Source organism: Arachis ipaensis, chromosome B8, assembly GCF_059453495.1.
Source record: "Arachis ipaensis isolate K30076 ecotype BB chromosome B8, ASM5945349v1, whole genome shotgun sequence".
Lineage (NCBI taxonomy): Eukaryota > Viridiplantae > Streptophyta > Magnoliopsida > Fabales > Fabaceae > Arachis > Arachis ipaensis.
In genome coordinates this window covers 137,807,071-137,830,697 of record NC_142443.1, presented here as the reverse complement: position 1 = coordinate 137,830,697, position 23,627 = coordinate 137,807,071, and the positions used below count along the sequence as shown (strand labels likewise).

The 23,627-nt window shown below is 33.1% G+C and overlaps 2 protein-coding genes and 2 pseudogenes across 4 annotated transcripts; 2 read left to right on the top strand and 2 right to left on the bottom strand.

Annotated features, from left to right (window-relative positions):
* Positions 1-2,823: 2,823 nt before the first annotated feature.
* On the bottom strand, positions 2,824-5,458 carry LOC107611713 (flotillin-like protein 4). Of its 2 annotated transcripts, none has more exons than XM_016313611.3 (4): positions 5,074-5,458; positions 4,273-4,568; positions 3,925-4,173; positions 2,824-3,486 (listed from the first exon to the last, which is right to left on the bottom strand). In XM_016313611.3, the coding sequence occupies exons 1-4, from the start codon at positions 5,456-5,458 to the stop codon at positions 2,968-2,970; spliced, it is 1,449 nt and encodes a 482-aa protein (XP_016169097.1). In that variant the 3' UTR covers positions 2,824-2,967. The 2 variants fall into 2 exon arrangements, with proteins under 2 accessions (XP_016169097.1, XP_088352804.1); XM_088496678.1 differs by having other exon boundaries at positions 3,925-4,115; positions 4,353-4,568.
* A 2,814-nt stretch (positions 5,459-8,272) lies between these two features.
* LOC107612105 (cation/H(+) antiporter 18 pseudogene) lies at positions 8,273-10,623 on the top strand (annotated as a pseudogene).
* Positions 10,624-11,361: 738 nt separating this feature from the next.
* LOC107611711 (BES1/BZR1 homolog protein 2 pseudogene) lies at positions 11,362-13,982 on the bottom strand (annotated as a pseudogene).
* A 2,451-nt stretch (positions 13,983-16,433) lies between these two features.
* Positions 16,434-21,924, top strand: LOC107613965 (uncharacterized). 2 transcript variants are annotated; one of them, XM_016316168.3, is made up of 9 exons: positions 16,434-16,786; positions 16,984-17,195; positions 18,328-18,509; positions 18,608-18,892; positions 18,995-19,053; positions 19,146-19,182; positions 19,302-19,373; positions 20,177-20,507; positions 21,230-21,924. In XM_016316168.3, the coding sequence occupies exons 1-9, from the start codon at positions 16,666-16,668 to the stop codon at positions 21,773-21,775; spliced, it is 1,845 nt and encodes a 614-aa protein (XP_016171654.1). In that variant the 5' UTR covers positions 16,434-16,665; the 3' UTR covers positions 21,776-21,924. The 2 variants fall into 2 exon arrangements, with proteins under 2 accessions (XP_016171654.1, XP_016171655.1); XM_016316169.3 differs by having other exon boundaries at positions 16,436-16,786; positions 16,993-17,195.
* Positions 21,925-23,627: the final 1,703 nt, after the last annotated feature.

Below are 23,627 nucleotides of genomic sequence, written 5' to 3'. Positions count from 1 at the left end.
ACCTGTGTTTTCCTTGTATGTTTTGCCTATGTTTGTTTCTGTCGTGGTACCTTTGAGTTTGGATATTGATGATGAGATGATGATTTGGTTGTGGAATTGGTTGAGTCGCTGAGTTGAAGTTTGTGATTGGTTTCTGATTGATTTATTAGTAAAGTATAAAAAATCAAGCTGGTTCAGCATAGACTTAATGAACCTATGTTTGGAACAGATTGGTCATTCATAATGTTAGAAAACTTTTAATTTTCTTTTATAGGAAAAACTGTATTTTGGATTTCTGGATACTTAATCACTGAGTTTGAAAAACAATTTACCTGCTAAACATCTTATAACAAACTCTGAAAATATGTGGTGAGACCATGTGGTTAGGTTCTCACCCCCCTACAGACTTCTCTTTTCAGGAAACGGACGAAGAAGCTTATGAAGAGTAGTTGAGTTTAGCTTATACGATAGAAGATGTTTTAGTTTAGTTATTATTACTCTTCCCTTGCCATTAATATTATAACTTTTGCAAGAAGGATAGGAGTTTTGTTATGTGAAGTTTATATATTGGCATGATGTATATATGTATGTATTATTTGTAAGTATTGTAAATTGTATTGAAAAGTATGGATGTATGTTTTGAATATTCGGTTTCAATTTTAAACAGTCCCATATTTTAGTATTAGATATTTTAAGACTCGTCGTAATATCCGAACTATCAGAGTGACGTAGTCGGAAGCGTGGCATTTTGATAGTAGGGTGTTACAGACGGCGAGGGGCAGCAGCGGTGGCCCTTAGCTTTCTCCCTTCCGATCTCTCTCTTCTCCCTTAGCTTTCTCCTCTCTTGCTCTCTGTTTTCCCTTCCGATCACAGGGTGCAGCGGTGCGACGGTGCGGCCTTCCCTCCCCTTTCCCCCGGATTCTCTTTCTCCCCCCTTCTCTTTCTCGCTCCCCCATCTCCCTATTCTCTTTCTCTCTCGGTCCCTTTGATGTCTTTCTTTCTTTTTTTTTATAATTTTTTAATGAAGGGTAATTTGGTAATAAAAAAATAAAATTGGTAAAAATGACGATTTTAAAACAAATTGAAACCTTGGGGGATCATTTTGTAGCGAAAAAATGGTCGGGAACGAAATCGATTTTCAGCCTCTAAGTTGGGGACCAAGATCGTACTTAACCCTTTTTTTTTCATCAAAATCTTTTAGATTTGTTTCAATCACGCTAATGTAAATATTTTAATTTTTTTATTATTTTTAGTACTCTCTTTCATATTTTGATTTTTATGTTTTTTATTGTATTTTTTTATTTATATGATAAATATTTTAATATTATTTTTTTAGTGTTCTAATGTTATATTTTTATTGTATTTTTTTATTCATATGACAACTATTGTTAATATAAATTCTTATTTTTATTAATTTTTATGATATTTTTATTATTTTTTTGTTTATATAAATTCTTTTTTTATCATTTATTATACTATATTTATGTTGTGTATAAATTTTTTTTATTTTTTTATTTGGTTTTATTCATATAAATTTTATTTACTTATTATAATTTTTTTGTTCATATGATATATGTTGTTGGTTGTAATTATTATATATTATGTTTGTATGAAATTTTTTTCTTTTTTTTTTTGTTTTTATTGTACTTCTCTGTACTTTATTTTTGTTTTTATTATATACTAATGATAAGTAATAAAATATTCATAAATAATAAAAATTTATAGTTCAAAATGATACTAAATTAAAGAGTACTAACCGTACTAAAAAAATTATAGAACATTTTCTTTTTGTTTGATATTATAAAATATATAGTACTCTTTTTCATATTTTTATTTTTATTGTATTTATTTTATTTATGTGATAAATATTTTTTATATTTTTTTAATGTTTTATTTTTTCATGTATATTATTATTTTTTTATTATTTTTTAGGTCATCTAAATTTTTTTTATTATATGAAATTTTTTATGAAATTTCTTATTATTTTTTATGTATTTTATTAGTGTTTTATTAGTATTTAAAGTTTTGAAGGTAAGAATGACTTGAAAGAAATGAAAAAAAAAAAATGCAAAGTGGAGAATTCATGGCGACGCGTAAGCGTGAGAGGGAAGTCTACCAGCGTGAGAGGAAAGTCTACTAGGCGACGCGTATACGGTGACAAGCATTACGGGAGCCACGTCAGACTTTTCCGTTGGGTCTGACGGAGGAACCGATCCGTCCAACTTTTAAGAATGTCAGGAACTTAAAAAGTATTTTCAATGGTCAGGGACCAAAATGTCCGCAAAAAAAAGGTCAGAGACCTATTTGTCTTTTACTCTTATTTTTATTTTATAATATTTGACTAATTTAATATATATATATATAGAGAGACAGAAATTAAAAAAAAAAAAAAAAGAGTAAGGAATCTAAGGCTACACTTATATAGAATAGTTATAGGTATATAATGTTGTTACGTTTCTAAAGTGATGTCATAACAAAGAAAAGTGTAGCTTATTCTTTTGAATTCTGGTAATCATTAGTGTTGAAAAGTGTAGTCTTTGGTTCTGAAGAGCATCACTTCAAAAGCGCACCTTATTTTCAAATATAAAAAACGTAGCCCTTGATACAAAAAAGCGTATTCTTTTAAAATAGGCAATGCTAATATAGGCATTTTCACTAAAGCGTCTCCAAAGTCTAAAAAATGTAGCCTTAGCTTAAGATATCATTTTTTTTTTGCTACATTTTTCAAGTGTACCTCAATGAGTGATTTTAAAAAAAAAAAAGAAATTATGAAGTTAATACTATATATTGAATGTAGAAATAGCCTAATAACAAAAGAAACTAAGCAAATTTATTGAGGAGAACTAATACTTAATCATGTCATATTAATGGTAGATGAGTTAACACATAATATAAACATTCTTTTGAAGAAAATCTCCTAAACTAAAGAGATTGGTAAAATACTGAAATGATATATATTTGATTCGGACTATCATTTTATTAATCTTTTCACTTTAGAGAAGTTTGATCCACATTCTTTTGAGTCAAGGTTCCCATCCAAGCTGGAGGCAGCATACCAGTTTGTTCTTCAACTGTCTTAAACAAAGGTGGCAGCATCTTATACAGACCGGCAACCTCCTTCAAAGCACTACCGCCATCACTGCCTTCGTCATTGCCATTAGTCCAAATGCTGATATTCGGCTTGAGTCCACGTACTGCGTCGCCATTAATCTTAGCAATCTCTTGATACATTCCACCCTCTATCATCAAGTAGTCCCTTAGAGCTGCATAGTTTCCTCCAACTGCTTCATGGAGTGTCTTTAGATATGCACCTTGGGCTTTCCCTAATGCCATAAGCCCCTCTGCCTCCTTCTTCTTCGCGTATAGCTGTGCATCGGCGGTTTGTTGGCGAGCGAAAAACTGTGCCTCTGCTAATTTCTTTTGTGCTTCAGCTTCTTTCTCCTTCTGGAAAAGAACTGCTTCTGCTTCTTTTTGTTTCTTGTATAGTTCCCAGTTGGCCTCTTGTGCCTATCAAATAATTTTACTTGTTATGGATCCATAAAGAGTAAAAGTAACTAGGATTTCATTCCGCATTTGTATATTGACACATCATGAGCAAAAGTGTTTGAATCAACTATCTAATATCGCAAAATTCACAGAAAACAAAAAGTATTTGATAAATTCAAAATGTTATCATGCAGTTATTATTGCAAAATTCAAGAATTGATGATAAGTTGCATTATTTTACTTTGTCCAATGGCCAATCTTAGAAATTCAGTGAGATTACATACTTCATGAGTAGAAATAGTATACAAGGATACTAATTAATAAGTTGTATAGTATAATTATAGATAATTATTTTTTAGTTAGTTAATATCATTACTTTTTATAGAAGGCTTAGGGTTTAGAGTTAGAATTTAAATTTTATATAAAAAATAATTTAAAAAAAGTTCTGAAGGCACTAACCTTGGTCTCATACTCAACGCTTGCCTTGGTAAGGTAATCAGCTCTAAGTTTCTCAGTCTTCGCCTTAGCATTCATCCTCTCAACCTCGCCCTGCAGCTCTGCCTCCCTCAAAGACACTGCCTTTGTAGTCTCCATTTCCGCCAACTTAGCCACCTTCGACCACTCCGCCTTCTTTCTTGCCAGCTCTGCATTTGCCTCTGCCACCTCTGCTTCCTTCAAGTTCTCGAACACCTTCACTGATGTCCTCACCTACAACACTCAAATAAACATGTTTCAAAACTATATCAATTTAAACTATGTATTTCTTTCATTAAAGAATAATGAAAATACAAAACATTATTTAATTACGTTGATCTCCTCCTTATCGCCCTCGCCTTTCTTCTGAGTGGCAATGATCTTCGTCTCAGCATCGATCTTGGCCGCATTCTGGAGCGTCTCGCCTTCCCTGAGCTTGGCACCAACCTCACCCTTCTTCTTGGCCTCAGCAACATCAACCTTGGCCTGATTTGCGGCCTCCATCTGAGTCTTCTTGCCCAAGTAAGAGAAGTACTCATGTCCCGGCACGTCCACCAGTTGCTTCACATTGGCATTGTAGATCAGCAGCCCAAACTGATTCAGTTCCAGCTGAACCTTCTCGAACACACCTTCAAGTAACGGTTACATGTATGTTAGTTTCAACTAGTTGATGTATGTTATTTCTATTACTCATAAGTTTTTAGAAGTTCACAATAAGGTGCAATCATAATTTTTCAGAAGTTCCAAGGTAATAGATATTGGCCAAAACATTAGTTCTCTAGCATTACTTTTAAAAAGGTGAAAACTAAACTTAGGTCGACTTCACGTGAAATTGATATCTCGAAGCTGTTAGATGAAAATTTAGTCAAATCAGTCAAATCATCTAACAGCTCTTAGCTATCAACTTTACGTGAAGTTGACTGCACCTGAGTTTCTACCTTAATAAGGCCTTTTAACCCCACTTTTTTTTTCTACTATAATCATAAATCAACTCTATGAAGTATGATACTATGATACATTGATACATATCTAACTATCTAAATATAATTTAAATTTAGATACATTGTTGATTTAAGAAAGTAAGTTGAAAGGCAGAGAAGGGGAAAAAAAAAGTTGGTTATTGATATTGCATACCTTGCTTGAACTCCTTGGTTCCCCTGAAGATCTGATCCATAGTCATAGAAGCTGCGAGAACACGCGTCTCGCCCTCAATGACTCCTTGGACCAGATCATTAACGTCGTTGGAGAGCTTATCATGGGACGAGAGGAGCTTGGCGTACTTTAGGAGACACTCGTGATCGTCAACACGTGGACCAATTGTGAACACCGAAGGAAGCTTGAAAGGGAGCTTCTCGGCGCTCATGGCTTGGAGCTCGAACGTGTAGTTTACCGGAGAAAGGTCCAAGGTGGTGCATGATTGCCATGGCAATACCCATGCTTTCTTCGCAAGCTTCACGTCTTTGATCCCTGCACCTGTTATTACCAGGTATTCCGATGCATTCGCTACCTTGAACTTCATCAGTTCTAGATTTTGTTGTAGTGCATTGATCTATGACCTATGAGAGAGTATGAGAGAGATGGAGGAAGCTTAATTAAGATAGAAGAATTGGAGTGAGTGAACGAATGATTAATGTGTACAAGACAGAAGAAATAGTCAAATTTATCGCGTTTAAGATTAACAATTTTATCGTTGATTTTTTTTTTTAGAAACGGTTGGTTGAGATTTTTAAGATATTTGTATGTACTTTATATTTAAAAAAAATATTTTTGATTTAAAACTTGAGTTATTTTGAGATTTTTTATTTTCAAAGTTTTTTTTTTTAGTTTATACTTACTCTTGTTTGGATATAGAAAAAAAAATAAAAAAAAATAGAATTATTTGTGTATAGTTTAGATGAAGAGAAAATAGATAAAAAAAATTAAAAAAATATTTTTGGATTAAAAAAATAAAAAAAATCATAATAATATAAAATTATATTAATATTCTTATAATAAAATAAAGTATAAATATTTTTATTTATTTATATTTTATTATATTTTATAAATATTATAAAATATTATAATTTTATATATTTAATTTAAATTATTTATCTAATACATATATAATGTTTAAATGTGAATCTCCATGATGATAATATATTAAAACTAACTTTATATTGATAATTATTAATAATAATAGAATTATAGATAATATTGTAAATACACAAAAAATAATTTTTTTTATTTTTTTGTTTGTAATGGATGAAAATTTTTTTTAGTAACATCCATCCCAAAATTTTGTTTCTTTTCCATTTTTTTAACATTTAAATAAAAAAAATTATTCATTTTTTTTTTTTGTTTTTCCTTAAATCAAACATAGTGTTAGTTACGAAAGAAGAGGAAAAGAATAACAATGTTTAAATTGAGGTAATTTAGTAAGGCGAAGTTTTTGGTATAGATATATCAAAATATCTATACTTTTGGATCATACGTGTGTGAGTCCAATAAGAGACGCGTGTTCGCTATCGATAACCTGCAAAATCAGTCCTTTAAAAAAGTGTCATTGCAATAAAAGTGGGTCAGAAATTTTGTTCAGAAGTGATCTTGTGAGGGCAGAAGGATTATTTGCTAATGTGATATTATTATGGAATGTTAGAGATAAAATTTTTTGGGTCATAGACTTCGTGGGCTTAACGAAATTTTGGCCTAGGTGTAAAAAATATAGGAGGAGAACTATCTATGTTTGGGAGTGGATCATCTCTAGTGGAAAAAAAAACTGGAGGGTATCCAGTGAAAAATCTCACTCTTCATTGCATTCTCTCTTACATTTATTTCTAATCCCACTTGTAGAATTAAAGATGGGAGATTACACTTTATTCTCTCCGGTGACAAAAAAAAATAGAGAGGATCCATTTTCATCTATGTTTTGAAATCCATAAGAAAAAGAAAAAAAACATTTTAATGAAATAAGAAGAACAAAGAAAAAAAGAAAAAAGAAAAAATAAGAGTGGCGTGAAGATCCAATAAAATTGAAAAACAGTAGTGGTACATTAAAAATATGTGAACATTAAAAAAATAAAAAAATTAATAATTATAAATTTTATGTTTCTTAAGTATTTCATAATGCATTGGTGTCATATCTAAATTTTAATATTTTTATTTATTTTATTAAAAATTAAATGGATTAGAATGTCAAAAACCTAATTAAATATTATTCATCAATTAAGAGAGGTATTTATAGTCCATATAGAATTATAAGATTATAGGCTACATGTCGTCTTTTTATTCGTCAATATTTTTATCGTACTTATTCATATAAATTTATCATGATACTGAAATATTTTTATATTTATAGTCCATATAAGATTATAGAATTATAGGTTATATGTCGTTTTTTTATTCGTCAATATTTTTATCGTACTAATTCATATAACTTTATCATGATACCGAAATAAATACCTAATTTAATATATTACTTAAAAAATTCATTCAAAATGGATGGCTTAAATACCATTCAATTATATTATATTTTTTTTACAGAGAATTTTGCTTTCATGTTTCAATAATTACCGCGTTGATTAAAAAATATATCATTTACAATAAGCATTATTTTATTTTAATATTGAATAATGGACCTTAAGAGTTACTAACAAATTTTATTTTATCTTATTGTTTAATTTAGTTAGACTTAATTTATAAAAAGACTTATAGCATTATTCAAATAAATATGGACTTTAGGAGTTACCAACAAATTTAATAAACCTTATTATTAAAGATAACGAAAATATTTGTTATTGTAATAACAATGTTAATGGGCATAATTAATAGAATTATTTTTTTATAAATTTTGTCCGAGCAAGAATAATATATTGAGAATAAATAGATAATAAGAAACTGAAAATACTTCTATTAAACTACTCTTCTACCTTAGTCCATGACAACAATAAAGAAGTCTCGTGGCCCACAAATTCAACCCAACAGAATACATAAATTCAATTACAATTTTAGTCTTTATTATCTTATCTTTATCTTCTCTTTAATTGTTTTTATCTTATCTTTATTTGCTTTTATCTTTCATAGGACAATGTTCTATATATATTTAGTTTTACCCTCATAGTTTACAACACACTTCAATTCAATTCAATTCAATCAATCAAGAAATACAAAGTATAATATTCTTCATCTCTTCTTTTCTTATTCTTTCACAATTTTATCAAGTAAAGCGCGGGTTAGGAATCACTTCATGATCTATTAACTACTGCGCTCTTTCCACACTAGGCCTTCCTGCTGTTGGAGTAACGTGCAATAAATTTAAGTGAGAGTCTGGTGTAGCTTTGGACTTTGCAGGGTGAAAATGGTTACCAATGCTACTTCTGCAAGTGCTTGCCCCCCACCCATGAAACCAACATCAAATGGTGTGTTTCAAGGAGATAACCCTCTTGATTTTGCACTCTCGATGGCTATTTTACAGATATGCCTAGTATTTGTAGTCACAAGAGGATTGGCATATATTATAAGGCCTTTGAGGCAGCCAAGAGTCATTGCAGAGATTGTGGGAGGAATATTACTTGGGCCATCAGCATTAGGACGAAATAAAAGCTATTTGAATGCTGTTTTCCCCTCCAAAAGTCTTATAGTACTGGATACTCTGGCAAATATTGGCCTTTTGTTCTTTCTATTCCTTGCAGGCCTAGAGTTAGATCCTAGATCTTTGCGTCAAACAGGAAAACAGACCCTTGCCATTGCTATTGCTGGAATAAATATACCTTTTGCCTTGGGAATTGGTTCGTCATTTGCTCTTAAAGAAACAATTGCCAAAGGTGTAAATGGTACTGCATTTCTTGTGTTTATGGGTGTAGCTCTATCCATAACTGCTTTCCCTGTGTTGGCTCGTATTTTGGCCGAGTTAAAACTTCTAACCACCAATGTTGGTAGAATGGCTATGTCAGCCGCAGCAGTAAATGATATTGCTGCTTGGATTCTGCTTGCACTTGCTGTTGCCTTGTCAAGCGATAGCGAGTCTCCACTAGTGTCATTGTGGGTCTTCTTATGTGGATGTGGTTTTGTTATTTGTTCAATCATCATTGTCCCTCCGATTTTTAAAAGGATTACACAACGATGTAATGAAGGCGAGCCGGTGGATGAGATATATATATGTGCTACATTAGTTGTTGTTTTGGCCGCGGGTTTTGTTACAGATGCTATTGGAATCCATGCCATGTTTGGTGCATTTGTTGTTGGCGTGATGATTCCAAAAGATGGACCATTTACCAGTGCTCTTGTGGAGAAAGTAGAGGATCTTGTTTCGGGCATTTTCCTCCCACTCTTTTTTGTGTCAAGTGGATTGAAGACCAACGTATTCACCATTCACGGCCTGCAGTCATGGGGTATTCTGGCCTTAGTTATTTTCACTGCTTGTTTTGGGAAGATTGTTGGAACCATTGTTGTATCACTCTTCTGTAAAGTACCCTTGAAAGAGGCTTTAGCTCTGGGATTCCTAATGAACAGTAAGGGCTTGGTTGAATTGATTGTTCTCAACATTGGCAAAGATAGGAAGGTTTTAAATGATCAAACCTTTGCCATTATGGTTCTTATGGCAGTATACCACATTCATTACCACTCCTCTTGTCATGGCTGTGTATAAGCCTGCAAGAAGGGGAAAAATAGATGATTACAAATACAAAACAATTGCAAGGAAGAACACAAACAGCCAATTGAGGATTCTTTGTTGTTTCCATAATGCAAGAAATATTCTATCAATGATAAACTTGATTGAAGCCTCAAGAGGAATCCAGAAGTCCGGTGGAATTTGTGTGTATACAATGCACCTCAGAGAATTTTCTGAGAGGTCATCAACAATATTAATGGTACATAAGGCAAGGAAAAATGGGTTGTCATTTTGGAATAAGGATCGTCCCTCTGATGCTGATCACTTAATTGTGGCATTTGAGGCTTATCATCAACTGAGTCAAGTGTCTATCAAACCAATGACCGAAATCTCATCTATGGCAGACATGCACGTAGACATTTGTGCAACTGCTGGGGGGAAAGAAAGCTGCAGTAATCATTCTTCCGTTTCATAAGCACCAAGGATTGGATGTCTCATTAAAGACAACAAGAAGTGATTTTAAATATGTTAACAGAAGGGTCCTTGAGAATGCTCCATGCTCAGTTGGAATTCTCGTTGATCGTGGCCTTGGTGGTACATCCCATATATCTGCAAGCAATGTTTCTTATTCCATTACAGTGCTTTTCTTTGGTGGAAGTGATGATCGCGAGGCCCTTGCTTATGGTGCTCGAATGGCCGAGCACCCTGGCATAAGATTGGTGGTTCTTCGCTTTGTCGTGAAACCAAGTACCACAGGAGATATCGTTAGAGTGGATGTGGGAGAATCCTCTTTCAGCACCAAATTAATCTCTGAGGATGAGGAGTTCCTTAATGAATTCAAGGCGAAAGTAGCTAACGATGATTTTGTGACATACGAAGAGAAAGCAGTAAAGGATGCAGCAGAAACAGTTGCTGTGATCTGCGAGTTCACTCATTGCAATTTGGTTCTTGTGGGTCGAAGGCCACAAGGTGAATTGGCATACGCTCTCAAGAGAAATGAATACCCAGAACTTGGACCAATTGGTTCTTTGCTGGTATCTCAAGATTGCCCGACAATAGCATCCGTCTTGGTAATGCAGCAGTATCAGAATCAATAATTTGGTTAAGGTTGTGTTAACAAATGATTTGGTCAATTTTAATTCATTTTTGGTTTTTAACTTGTCAAGTGTTTAGATATATATATCCGAAAGGCTAAGGTAGAAGAGTAGTTTAATAACTTCTTATTTTATATGTTAACATTTTTTAATAATTTTGTTAAGTGAGAATAAGAATGTTATATATATATATATATATATATATATATATATATATATATATATATATAATTGATGAATAATATTTAATTAGATTTTTGATCTTCTAGTCCATTCAATTTTTAATAAAATAAATAAAAATATTAAAATTTAGATATGACACCAATACATTATGAAATACTTAAGAAACATAAAATTTATAATTATTAATTTTTTTTTAATGTTCACATATTTTTAATGTAGCACCAGCCACTGTTTTTTAATTTTATTGGATCTTCACGCTACTCTTGTTTTTTTTTTTTCCTATTTCATTAAAATATTTTTTCTCCTTTCTTTATGGATTTTAAAACATAGACAGTTCTCCTCCTATATTCTTTACGCCCAACAATCTGGCCGAAATTTCATTAAGCCCGCGAAATCCATGCCCAAAAAATTTTATCCCTAACATTTCATTAATAATATCACATTAGCAAATAATGAGTAAATCTCAAAATAGTCCTTCAGATTGAGCTCATGCACCAATGTTACCTCTGACTTTTAAAATGCTCTAATTGCACCTTTTAGATTGAGCTCCGTGCGAAATCCTGGTCCTTCTACCCATTTTCGGCGTGACTCAGCAGCCGGAGCGCTGAACTAGCGGTTTGTGGTCCACGTAGGCAGCCTTAAACGACGCCGTTTTGCCTGGAGGTAGCCCTAAACATTGTTTTCAACATCTGGCCTTTCCACAGCCTAGAGTAAGTTCCAACTCATCCACTCCCACCTCATGTATCCTCTCACCCTCCCATGGCTTCACTCTACCATTCTCAAAGTCAAAATCCGATGGTCTTCCTCTCTCTGCAGCCTGGCCCCATTGCATGCCTTCATTTATATCCATGGAACTCTGGGGAGTGATCTGCTGCATTGCTGGTTTTCCAAGGTTAAAGGTAGGCGATGGAGGAGCAGCCGAGGCAGTCGTTGTCTGAAAACTAACCCAGCGACCGGAGTCCACAGTGGAAGCATCAGATTCATCACACTCAGGAATGGTGAAAGTAGCCAATTGGTGGTGGCAGGAGGGGCTGGATGGGGCGGATACCGTGAAGAGAGGATGGCGGAACGAATTAAGAGAGGAGACATTGGAGAGGGATTCGAAATCCGCCTTCCTTTTAGAACCCCTGGAGGTTGGGGAAGAAAGAAGAGGGGTAACATGGGCACTATTGGATATTCTAAGAGGAGGAAGGTTTGTGGGGATGGAGGTGATGTTATGAATGAATGGTAGGAGGAATGAAGAGGGGTTTTGAAGGTTGGGATCAATGCGAGAGGGGCTGGGGAATGATGAGGAAGTTGGGGAATGATGAGGAAGTTGGGCTAGCATGGTAGGAAGGAACAGGGCTTGGGAACGCTGATGACTGTGGGCTTGGCTGTAGTGAAGAACAACCACTCATGTTCGCTGGAGTTCCTCCAATCTCACCTTGCGGCCTCTTGCATCCCTGTCATCAAAACACAGATCTCAATCAAGATTTCTAGAGTGAAACTAACGGAACATAATCAATCATCTAGAACTATCACAATGACACCTGATCTCAGATTAACACTACAAAAGCTAGTTAGATCGCAAGCCTCCAAAATCAAATCAACTTTTTAGCAAGATTAGAAAGTGGATCAACAAAGCAAGCAAGAAAGAGCAAGTAGATATGAGAAGAAGAGAAGTAGAAGAAGAAACCTTGCGGTAGGTAGTACTGTCCTCTTCTTAACAAGCAATGGAAGTACCCTCGAGGCTGCCTACGTGGATCACAAACCGCTAGCTCAGCGCTCCGGCTGCTGAGTCACGCTGGAAATGGATGGAAGGACCAGGATTTTGCACGGAGCTCAATTTGAAGGGTGCAATTAGAGCATTTTAAAAGTCAGGGGTAACATTGGTGTACGGGCTCAATCTGAGAGACCATTTTGGGAATTTACTCAGCAAATAATCCTCCTACCCTCACAAGACCACTTCTAAACAAAGTTTCTGACCCACTGCTATTGCAATGGCACTTTTTTAAAGGATTGATTTTGCAGATTATCAATAGCGAACACGCATCTCTTGTTAGACTCACACACGTATGATCCAGAAGTATAGATATTTTGATATATCTATATCAGAGACTTTGCCATTCAGTAATTGCCTTGCGATTCTGTTTCCTTCCTCTTATGCTCTTAAAAAAGACCGTACGAGTAAATCCGTTTTTTTGTTCAAATGTGTGAGTAAATCCGTTTTTTTTTTTTTTCTGTTAGGTAGATTAGATAACCTCAATTTTAAAGGAGGAGGCGAAATGCCGTGTGAGTTAAGATTCATTAGCCGAATAAATCCGTTTAATCTACTACAAGTTAGTCCGTTTTTTTTTATGTCGCTTATTTTAATGAGCCTGCGTTTTTTAAATGCGTAAATAGGCCAGACCCAATTATTTATTACTGGCCACAGTGTTTCTGTGAAAGCTTCAAAAGGTTAGGCAAGTCCAAAAAACAAAACCCTTGAATAGGTGAGGGGAAAAAAATAATTAAATATAAAAAAAAAAAATTGCAAGAGCAGGAAAACCGGCTGTGATAGTGGTCCACAGTTGGATACTTGTATTAAAGTCAAAAGCCACACAGTAAGTGTTGGAAATTACATTGGGATATGAGCCACTTTTATTCCTATTAAATAAGTAGGATTAGTTTAACAGTTAGCTCGCTAATTTATTTAAATAAATATGTATAATTTAAATTTTATTTTTTGTATATAATAATTTATTAACTAACAACAAATTTTTAAATAAAACTTATCTGCCACAGACTAATTTTTTATTTGATTATTATAAAAAAAAAATTTACTCATATTTTCTGGGTCCCACATTCTCTCCTTATATCTCTTTAGGTTTCCAATTTCCATCAAACTCTTAACCATCTTCAACTTTTGACTATTGTCACACTAACCCTCTCGATGGATATGATCATATGAACATGGTTTCCCTGTGAAGCTTAGGGAATATTGGTAGTCTATGTAAAATTATAAATATTTTCACGCGAGATTACATATCCTGCCAAGAATCAACGGAATCTTATTACACTTTATCCAGTTAATAGAATTTGAACTCAAAATATGGAGTATGAAGCAAACCTTGAGAAAATGTGATATTTATATGCAAACCTATTTTTATGACTTTGCCACTTTGCCTATTATTACTAGAGCAAACTTCAGAAGCAGCCATTCTTATTTATATTGATTAGTAATGTTAGTTAGTATACACATTTTATTAATTTCTTTAGAACTTTTTTTTTAACATAAACTTATAATTAAAAATAAGCTAATAGCTAAATGCTGATAAAAAAGAATAAATTAGAATGACTTTGTAATATTATTATTATTATTATTATTATTATTATTATTATTATTATTATTATTATTCGTACTATATACGGAATAATATATAACGATATATAAAATATTTGATATTTAAATAATTTAATAGTTAATATAGTCAAATAATTTATTAAATAATTTAATATTTATCTTAATTAAATCAAATAAATCAAAAAATACTTTTAAAAGTATGTCACACAGTTAACTATACTATTAATTGAAAAAATCTCATTTTAATTATACTAGTGTATATACTTGTACAATGTACAAAAAAAAATCTATTTCTTTATATTTATGTCGGAAATATGTTTCTAAAATAAGTTATTCATAAATATATTTACCTTATATAAAATAACTTCATATATTTTTTGTTATTTATACTAACATCAAATAATAATCAATAAAATAAAAAAATCACAAAGTATTTATATTTAAAAAAGAAAAAGTGTCGTATGTAGTAAACAAATAACTCAATATCTATAAGAAAAATGAACTAAAATATTTTAAACTGGATTTATTATGTATTCGCTAAATGTTGTCAAAATAATAATAATAATAATAATAATAATAATAATAATAATAAAATTATTTATTTGAGTAGTAAAAAATAATAATATATTATAATTATTGACAAATTTCACAATAATTAATAATTAAATATTAATAAATCTAATTATTTAATACATGATATTTTCTAAAAATAGCATCAACTTGTAGACGATACCAGAATGCGCCACGACAGCATATTTGACTCTAAAATTTACGCTTATGAATAATAAGAAAAAAAATACTATATATAATATGCACATAAATATAAGAAAGAATAGTAATAATTTTTAAAAAAATATAAAATAAAATATTAAAATTATTGATCACCGTAATATAAAAAAAGTCACGATGATTATAAAAAATATATGAAATAAAATAATAGAATTACTAATAAATCTTCACATACCTAATCATGTAATGTTAATTTAGAGTTAAACCCTATTTTGGTCCCTGAAATTGACGAGTTGCACTAATTTAGTTCCTAACTTTTCAATTGCTATACTTTGGTCCTCCAAATTTAAAAAAGTGCACCAATGTAGTTCAACGCTTTTAGTGAGATAACTCAAGTCTTACCATGTTAGACATATTAAAACGACGTTGTACATATTTTGACGTTAAAAGAGCACTAAATAATGTCATTTCAGGGTTTGAACAATATCAAAAGGGAGGGATATAACGTTTTAGTATTGTTTAAACCCTCAAACGACGTCATTTAGTGCCTTCTTTAGCGCCAAAACGCATACCACGTCGTTTTAATATGTCTAGCGTGACAAGACTTGAGCTATGCCACTAACAGTGTTGAATTCCAGCGACGGAAGATACACAAGAGACTATATTGGTACATTTTTTTGAATCTCGAGGATCAAATTGTAGCAATTGAAAAGTCAGGGACCAAATTAATACAACCTGCCAATCTCAAGGACTAAAATGGGATTTAACTCTGTTAATTTATCTATGATTGATTATATAATATTTTTTTATAAAATAATTGAGAAAAGAAAAATATTTAAATTGGTACTAAAATGTGCCACATTAGTATATTTGATATAGAATATAATTTATTATAAAATTAAAATTATTGAATCATTGATTAATGATTGTTTCACTAAAACATAAAAAAATTATAATAATAATAATAAGAAAGAATTATTTTAACATAAATAATTATTAAATATTAATTTACATATAATTGATTATATAATATTTTTTTAAATGATAATTGAAAAAGAAAATGTATGGAAACTGATATCAGAATATATAACGTAAACAGATTTGGTGTTTGAATGTAATTCGTTACAAAATAATATAACGATAATATATAGTAAACAACTTTTTTTTTTTTTACTAAAGATAAGAGACTCGAACCCGTAGCTTCTTAGATGAATTTGAATTATAATTCATTGGTTATATAGTAAATTCTCTTTTCATTATTATATGTACCCTGCTAAGGACAAAGCCACAATATTAAAATATTAATCTTTAACCTAATATGGTTTTAATTGGTTTTTTCCGGCATAATAAAGGTGAGGTAATATTAAATGGTATAATCTCTTCATATTTATTTAGAGGTTATGAGTTCGAATCTTTTTATCTTTAATTAACAAAAAAAAGGTGAGGTAGTCTTAACACTTAACAGAGATTTGGATCCTCTAAAGTTTAAATTTTACTTTAAAAATAAAATGTGATCTCTCATTATTTATTTTATAAGTGAGACAAAAAATAAATATTAGAAATATCATTCAAGCTAACAGTAACGAGGTTTAATGTGGAACATGTTTCCCAACCCAAGATTTTCCCATTTTCCCACCATTAATCTCTCTCTCTCTCTCTCTCGCAACTGTGTCCCACACTCACAGGCACACATTGCCATTTCCCACTGGCACTGAAGTGAGTACCAACTAGACACAAACTCTTCTTAGCTCTCTTCAACTCACAAGCCACTTTGTTGTTGTTTTCTTCCTTGATCTCACTCACTAACACACATGATGTCATCAAGCTACCACAACCACCACCTGCATTGTTGTGTTCTCCTCACATTCTTCATTTTCCACTCTTCTACTTCCTTTGTTCTCTCACAAAAAGGCCTTTACTTTCCAACTTCAGGTATATATTGTTTCCTTTTTCATACTCTCTTTACTCTTTGGAACCTAACCAAAAGTTTTAAAGAACCAACGTTTTTGCTTACAACTATGACAATGTAGGGTGATATACTCACTCAAACCTAAAAGGCTGTTAATTTTCTTGCTAAGGTGAAGGGGTGAGTGAGTTAGTTCACTTGTACTTATGGAAGCTTTGTTTAGTTTTTGTAGGGCAAGAAAATGGAGGAAATGTTTTAAGGCTTTCTTCTAAGGGGTTAAAGCCAGAGAGGTATATTGGGTTTGAAATTGCAGCAGAACCATTTGAGAGCCCTCCATTTCCCTTAGCTGCAGAGAGAACAAGAAGAAAAGACCCTCTTGATGGCTTCAAAGTCTATACAAATGGATGGAATATCACTGACCACCATTATTGGGCTGTAAGTTCATCAAAACCCTTACTAGTAGTTTTTTTCTTTCTGTGTCTGCTAAGCATTGCTACTTAAATTTCTTGTTCTTGGACTTGCATATGATTTTTCAGTTTTGGATTATTTGCCAAAAGGGTGGAGCTTTTTAGGTAAAGTGAGTAAGAAAGGATCATTCTTGTCTTTGAAAGTGTTACATGTTATGATGATAACCGTGTTTTCTTTGGGGCCTTTTGTAGCTTTATGCAAAATGTGAATGCCTAGATAAGCTTTTATCAAAAGAATGAACATTAAAATTTTTTTTTTTTTGTGATGGTTATGGGAGCTAGGAAAGAAAGGTAAAGGGAGAGATAAAATTTTTATTTTAGTATTTCAGCAAGGATAGAACTGTAATTTTATGTTTTGATCACCTAAAGCTCCCTATTTGGGACAAGGCTAAAATATAATTAGAAAAAGTATAGGTAACCAACAAAGTTTTTGAACAATGTGTAAACAATATGAATTAATAGGGTTAAAAGAGTAAATTTGATTAGTAGCATTAAATTAGAGTGTAGTGTATTTTCATTTGATTGGTGGTTGTTCATGTTGTTCAAAATTTTCATTGTTCCCCTAGCACTCCCCATATAATTATAGCATTCCATAGAATTCACAAGAGGCAGAGAAGGAAAATCACAAGGAGAGGTGAGATTAACACTACTCATAACAAAATCACTCACACTAAAAATCATTTCTCATAGACATGGCAGTGTTTTGGAAGGTTTATGTAAAATCTTCATTAACAATAGTTGAAGATAAGAAACAAGTTCTACTGTGTTAAAATCTGGTTTCAGATTTCTAGTAAATGATAACCAATCCTTATATAATTTGCTTTGTACATAACTTCAAACATATGCATGTCACATAAGAAAGCAAGATGGCAATGCAAGTCAATCACTATGAAAGGGAAACACAATTAAGTGAGTACTGAACTTGTCCACCTTCATTTTCGCTTTTTTTTAAGAACCCTGTATTATGATACTTCAAATTTAGTTGTTTGTATCATTCTTTAGTTTCTCTTTTATGGTTATTTTAAATTTTTGTTTCTTTCTGTCTTTAGTACTTTACAAACCAATTCTACTCACTACTATTTTTTCACCATAAAATGCAGTCTGCAACATATACTGCAGTTCCGATATTCGTCATTGCAGCAATCTGGTTCTTGGGATTTGGCTTGTGCTTGTTGCTCTTCGTCTCTTCTTACTTGTGTCGTAAGCGTGAGCCTTATGGTTACTCTCCAACATGCTATGTTCTCTCCCTTATTCTCCTGATATTATTCACAATTATAGCAATGTACAAATCTCTCCTCCCTCTTTCTCATTTGGTTTTCTGGTTTCAGGTTTATTTTGACGTGTATTACAAGTTACTTACTTGTCTCGATGTATTTACAGGATCGGATGTGCGGTCCTCTACATTGGACAGGGAAGTTTTCATCGTAGTACAACGAAAACATTGCAATATGTCGTAGATCAAGCCAATTCTGCCCAGGATAAACTCAGGAGTGTCTCGGATAATCTTGTTCAAGCAAAGCAGGTTGGAATTGATAGAGTTTTTCTCCCGGCTAATGTTCAAACCGATATTGATGCGGCGCAAACAAAGATCAATGCTGCAGCTGGCACACTTGCTGAGCAAACAAAGGAGAACTCCGACAACATACAAGATCTCTTAGATTCTGTGTAATGATTTTAGTATTAGGACTTTGTCTGAAATTTTTTGTGTAATCACTTTTACATAAAAACTGAAACAGACATGCCCCTAATTCCTTGAAATTGATACAGGAGGATGGCACTTATCATCATAGCTGCTGTTATGATAGTCTTGACATTTCTTGGATTTTGTGAGTCCCTTTCTATCACTCAATTTAGATGGAGAGTTTCTTGATTCCTAGTGGTATTAAATTGATGTTCTGATTTGTTGTTTCTACTTCAGTGTTCTCAATATTTGGCCAACAGCTCCTTGTGTATATGTAAGTAAGATATACTATCATATCATATCAGTTCTGTGATTTATTTTCTAGCAAACTTAAACTTCACTTCTTGCATCATATTCTATTCTCATGAAATTCTTTGACATAAATAATTGCAGCTTGATAATCGCAGGATGGATTCTTGTTACCGGTACCTTTATATTATGTGGCTTGTCCCTCGCTCTCCACACGTAAGTCTCCTTCTCCCTCCCTAAAATGGTCAAAAGGGACATGGACAGACTATTTTGTGTCCTTTCTGACAGGAAAGAGACAGATACTGAATGCAGGAAAGAGACAGATACTGAATGCAGATACTTTTTCTTTTATTATCATTATCAAATTTTTATAATTATATTTTTATTAATTTATTTTTTATTCTAACTTGTGTGTGAAAAAAATAAGGTAAATTAGACTTTTTATTATTTTTTCTATCTTATATTCGGTTTACCACTAAACAAAATATAAAAACACTCATTTTTGTGTCTTTGTCTTTTGTATCCGGTTCTAAATGACTTGTTCTCAAAACCAAATGCAGTACAAATGGAGAAGTATCATGTGTAATATTACCTAACTTCAAAGTAGATTGTTAGGGAATTGGGCATTATGGGTGTCTAAAGTCTTACATCAAGTAGCCTGGATGCTTAATATTGTATTTAAGGAGAGCAGTTCTTTCCCTTTAATAGCTAGCTTTTAAGCTGGGATTTGGATCCTTTAAAGTTTGAATTTTATTTTAGAGACTAAAGTGTGATCTTCTATTCTTGAATAGTTTTTCTTTCATATTTATTCTTGGTCCCACTTATGAAATAAATGGTGAGAGATCACACTTTACTCTCTAAAGTGAAATTAAAACTTTAGAGGATCCAAATCCTTTAAGCTGTAGTTTCCCACTTTCCTTAGATACTTATCAGAGATCCGTGTAATCTACATGTGATGTTTATATTAACAGTGTGAAGCTTATTTAAATTCTAACCTTTAAATATCTTGCATTTGATAGTGTGACAACAGACACTTGTGTAGCGATAAATCAGTGGAACATGCTTCCCAGTGCCACTGAAAGCACAGCCATGGATGAGATTATGCCATGCTTGGACAAAGCCACTGCAAAAGAAACATTGCTAAGAAGCAAAGAAGTCACTTCTGAGCTAGTCAATTTGGTCAACCAGATCATCACAAATGTTTCCAACATAAATTTCGCCCCAAATTTCACGCCTCTGTACTATAATCAATCCGGTCCGTTGATGCCGCTCCTTTGCGATCCGTTCCGGCCTGATCTGACTGATAGACAGTGTGATCCTCGTGAAGTGAGCGTAAGCAATGCCACAGAGGTACATTAACAGAACCTTCATCAAAATTTATTGTTTTCGGCCACTATTTAGCCATCAACTCAATTCTTTTAGTCTAGTTTTTCTAGTACAGTAATCCAACAACATACTTTATCCTATGCTTTTAAACATTGATGACTAAACAATAAATTCTGATGACCCTTTAGCATTCCTCTTTTGTAAAAGAGTGCACATTAACATTTCTCAGTCAACAATCAGCTAGTATTTTTCATTTTTTCTCTGCACTAACAACTCAAATTATTAATCTTTGCTCATTCACTATTTTATTAGCTGATTGTTGGTTAAAAAACGTTGGTTCCTTGAAAAAATTGTTTATAAAATATAACATTAAAAACCTCTCGAAATCTAGAAAGTGATCATAATGAGCACCCAACCTCCAAAAATCCATAGATTTTCTTTCTCTATTTGTTTTTGCTTTATGATGAATTTTTTTTTCTTTTGGGGTTCAACAAGTATCGAACTTTAGACCTTTTAGTCATAAAAATCCTGATACTATTTCATGATATTAGTTCTTCTAAAAGTTTAAGCTGATAAGAAAAAAAAGTGACGAATGGTTATATCTCTAATATATTCATTTTCTTTCTCAACTCTGTTTTTCATCCTGTACAAATGACTAATTAAGATGTACAGATTAGAAAACAGTAATTAAGACTATCTGATGAATATACGAGACATATTGTGTTGAAGTTTGCATTATGATGCAGGTTTATAGCAACTTTGTGTGCCAAGTTTCACCATCTGAGATATGCATAACCCAAGGACGATTAACCCCTACATTCTCCAACCAAGTTACCTCTGCAATAACCGTCGCAAACGCCTTGAACAACAATGCTCCTTCCCTTGTTCAGCTACAAGACTGCACCTTCGTTCTCGAAACTCTTACCGAGATATCAACCAACCATTGTCCTGATCTAAGCCGTTACTCCAAATGGATCTACATTGGATTGGTTATGATCTCTTTCTCCGTTATGTTCTCTTTGATCTTTTGGTTTGTATATGTAAGAGAGCGAAGACACCGTTTGTATGCAAAAGAATCTAAAGGATATACTCCTCCGCGAACACCAGCACGGGGATGGATACCAGGACGAGCACAACCACCACCGCCACCACCACCACGACCGGCTAGAAGATCGCTGCCAGCACCAGCGCCACGAAGATCGTTGCCAGCACCACCACAGCGACCTGCACTACCGGCACCATCAGTACATGCGCTTGAGCTTGCTCAAGTCCCTGCATGGGGACAAGGATGATTAAGAAAAAAACTATGTTACTGCCATGTCCTAGAATTAGGTGCAAGAACTTGTTTTAGCTACTTTTTGTGTATTGTTTGTAATTTTGTAACATCTTTGTATGACACTGACACTAGTAAGAATTTGTAATGAAACGCCATTATTTTACATGTCTTCAAGGATGCTATAGCTATGCGTATGTATAAAAAGTTGATATATGTATTTTGAGGGGTTAAATAGTAATTTACACTAAAATTTAATTTTAAAAATTCAAATTATTGCCTATTCAATTTAATTAAATTTAGTTAATAAAAAAACTTAAATATGTAACATAGTCTCTAATGCGTGCTTCAATCTTATCTTTCAAATAAAAAATAGTTTCATTTGGATACATATCTATCTCGGGCACTATATTTGTGCACCGGCCATGTTGAATAACACCATAGTTTCAGAGGAGGGAAATTGAGCAAATTTTGTTAATATTTTCTTTTTAGTAGCTGCAATAAATATGAGTAGATACCTATATAAGGGAATGAGATTGTGATCCTTTGTATGCATAGTTCACTTGTGACATTTTACAGGCTGCATGTGAATTTGGTTGAAACTGTTTGTCAAAATTGACATTTTATACCATCTCATTTTATTTTTGTGAGTCTCTAATGAATATGTAAATGTTGCCCAAGAAACAATAATTTATATATGTATCTCTGGGTCACTTTATTTTTCTCTCATTCTTCTTCTTCTTCTTCTTCAGATCTCTTTATCACCGGATAGCTTTTCTGTCATTTGGTGATGCCGTGCCAAGAGCATGGTGGTCACCAATGTCGTGGTGGTGGATACAGAGGAGGAAGCGGTGAAAAAGAGTAGATCGATGGAAAGAACTGGGCGGCTGCCATAGAAAGCACATGCAGCGAGACTAGGCAAGCGGGGAGCACAGCAGCGGCGGCCACAAGAACAGAGCGGTGAGATATATTTATTTCCTGTCACGGTGAAAGGGACAACAGCAGTGATGGTAGGGTTACGGCAGTAGAAGAGGTTGCGGCGGCAGTTATGGTGGACGAGGAGTCTAAGGCAGCCGTGGACCCAGTGGTCACGGTGGAGTTCGTGGTGATAGTTGACATGGTGATGGGATAAGGTGGAGGATGCGATGACGGTCGTGCATACTACAGCCATGGTGGTCTGGGTCAAGGATTGCAACCAGGGAGGAGGCGGATGCCGAGGTAGGTACGGCAACGTGTGTGGCGGCGGAAGCTGCTACTGCTACAACTATGGGGATTTTCTTGGCATTTTGCAACAAACTGTCCAACAAGCCCTCTGAGAACTAACGAGGAAGTACATCCGTGAACCGTGTTAGCACATTTGCATTAATTAAGGGTTATTGTGTGTGAATTAATACAAACTTTAATATAACAAATAGAAAAATACATGGTATGTAAAAATCATTCTAATTAGATGATATATGATATATCTATAACAATATATAATGAGAAAATTTATTTTGGTGTCCAAATTTTTTTTCATTTTTATTCTTTCTAATAACTTATTCTCAGTTACAGAATTCCCAATACTTTATTTTTATTCATGTTCACCTCAATATAACTTCTATAATTATTTCATTAATAGGATACCCGTTTCTTTCGTTAATTTTTCTTACATCACGTGCATAATACTCCATTAGTACAGGTCGGTTACAGAATTTTCACTACTTTATTTTCATCTATAATAACTAATAGGATGTCAGTTTCTCCTCTTAATCTCTCTCACTTCACATTACTGGTTACTCCATAATAGAAAAAAATTTCCTTTATTTCTCCTCCATCTTCTTCGCATCCTTCTCACTTCACCTAAATATAATGTAAAACGTGCCAGTTAC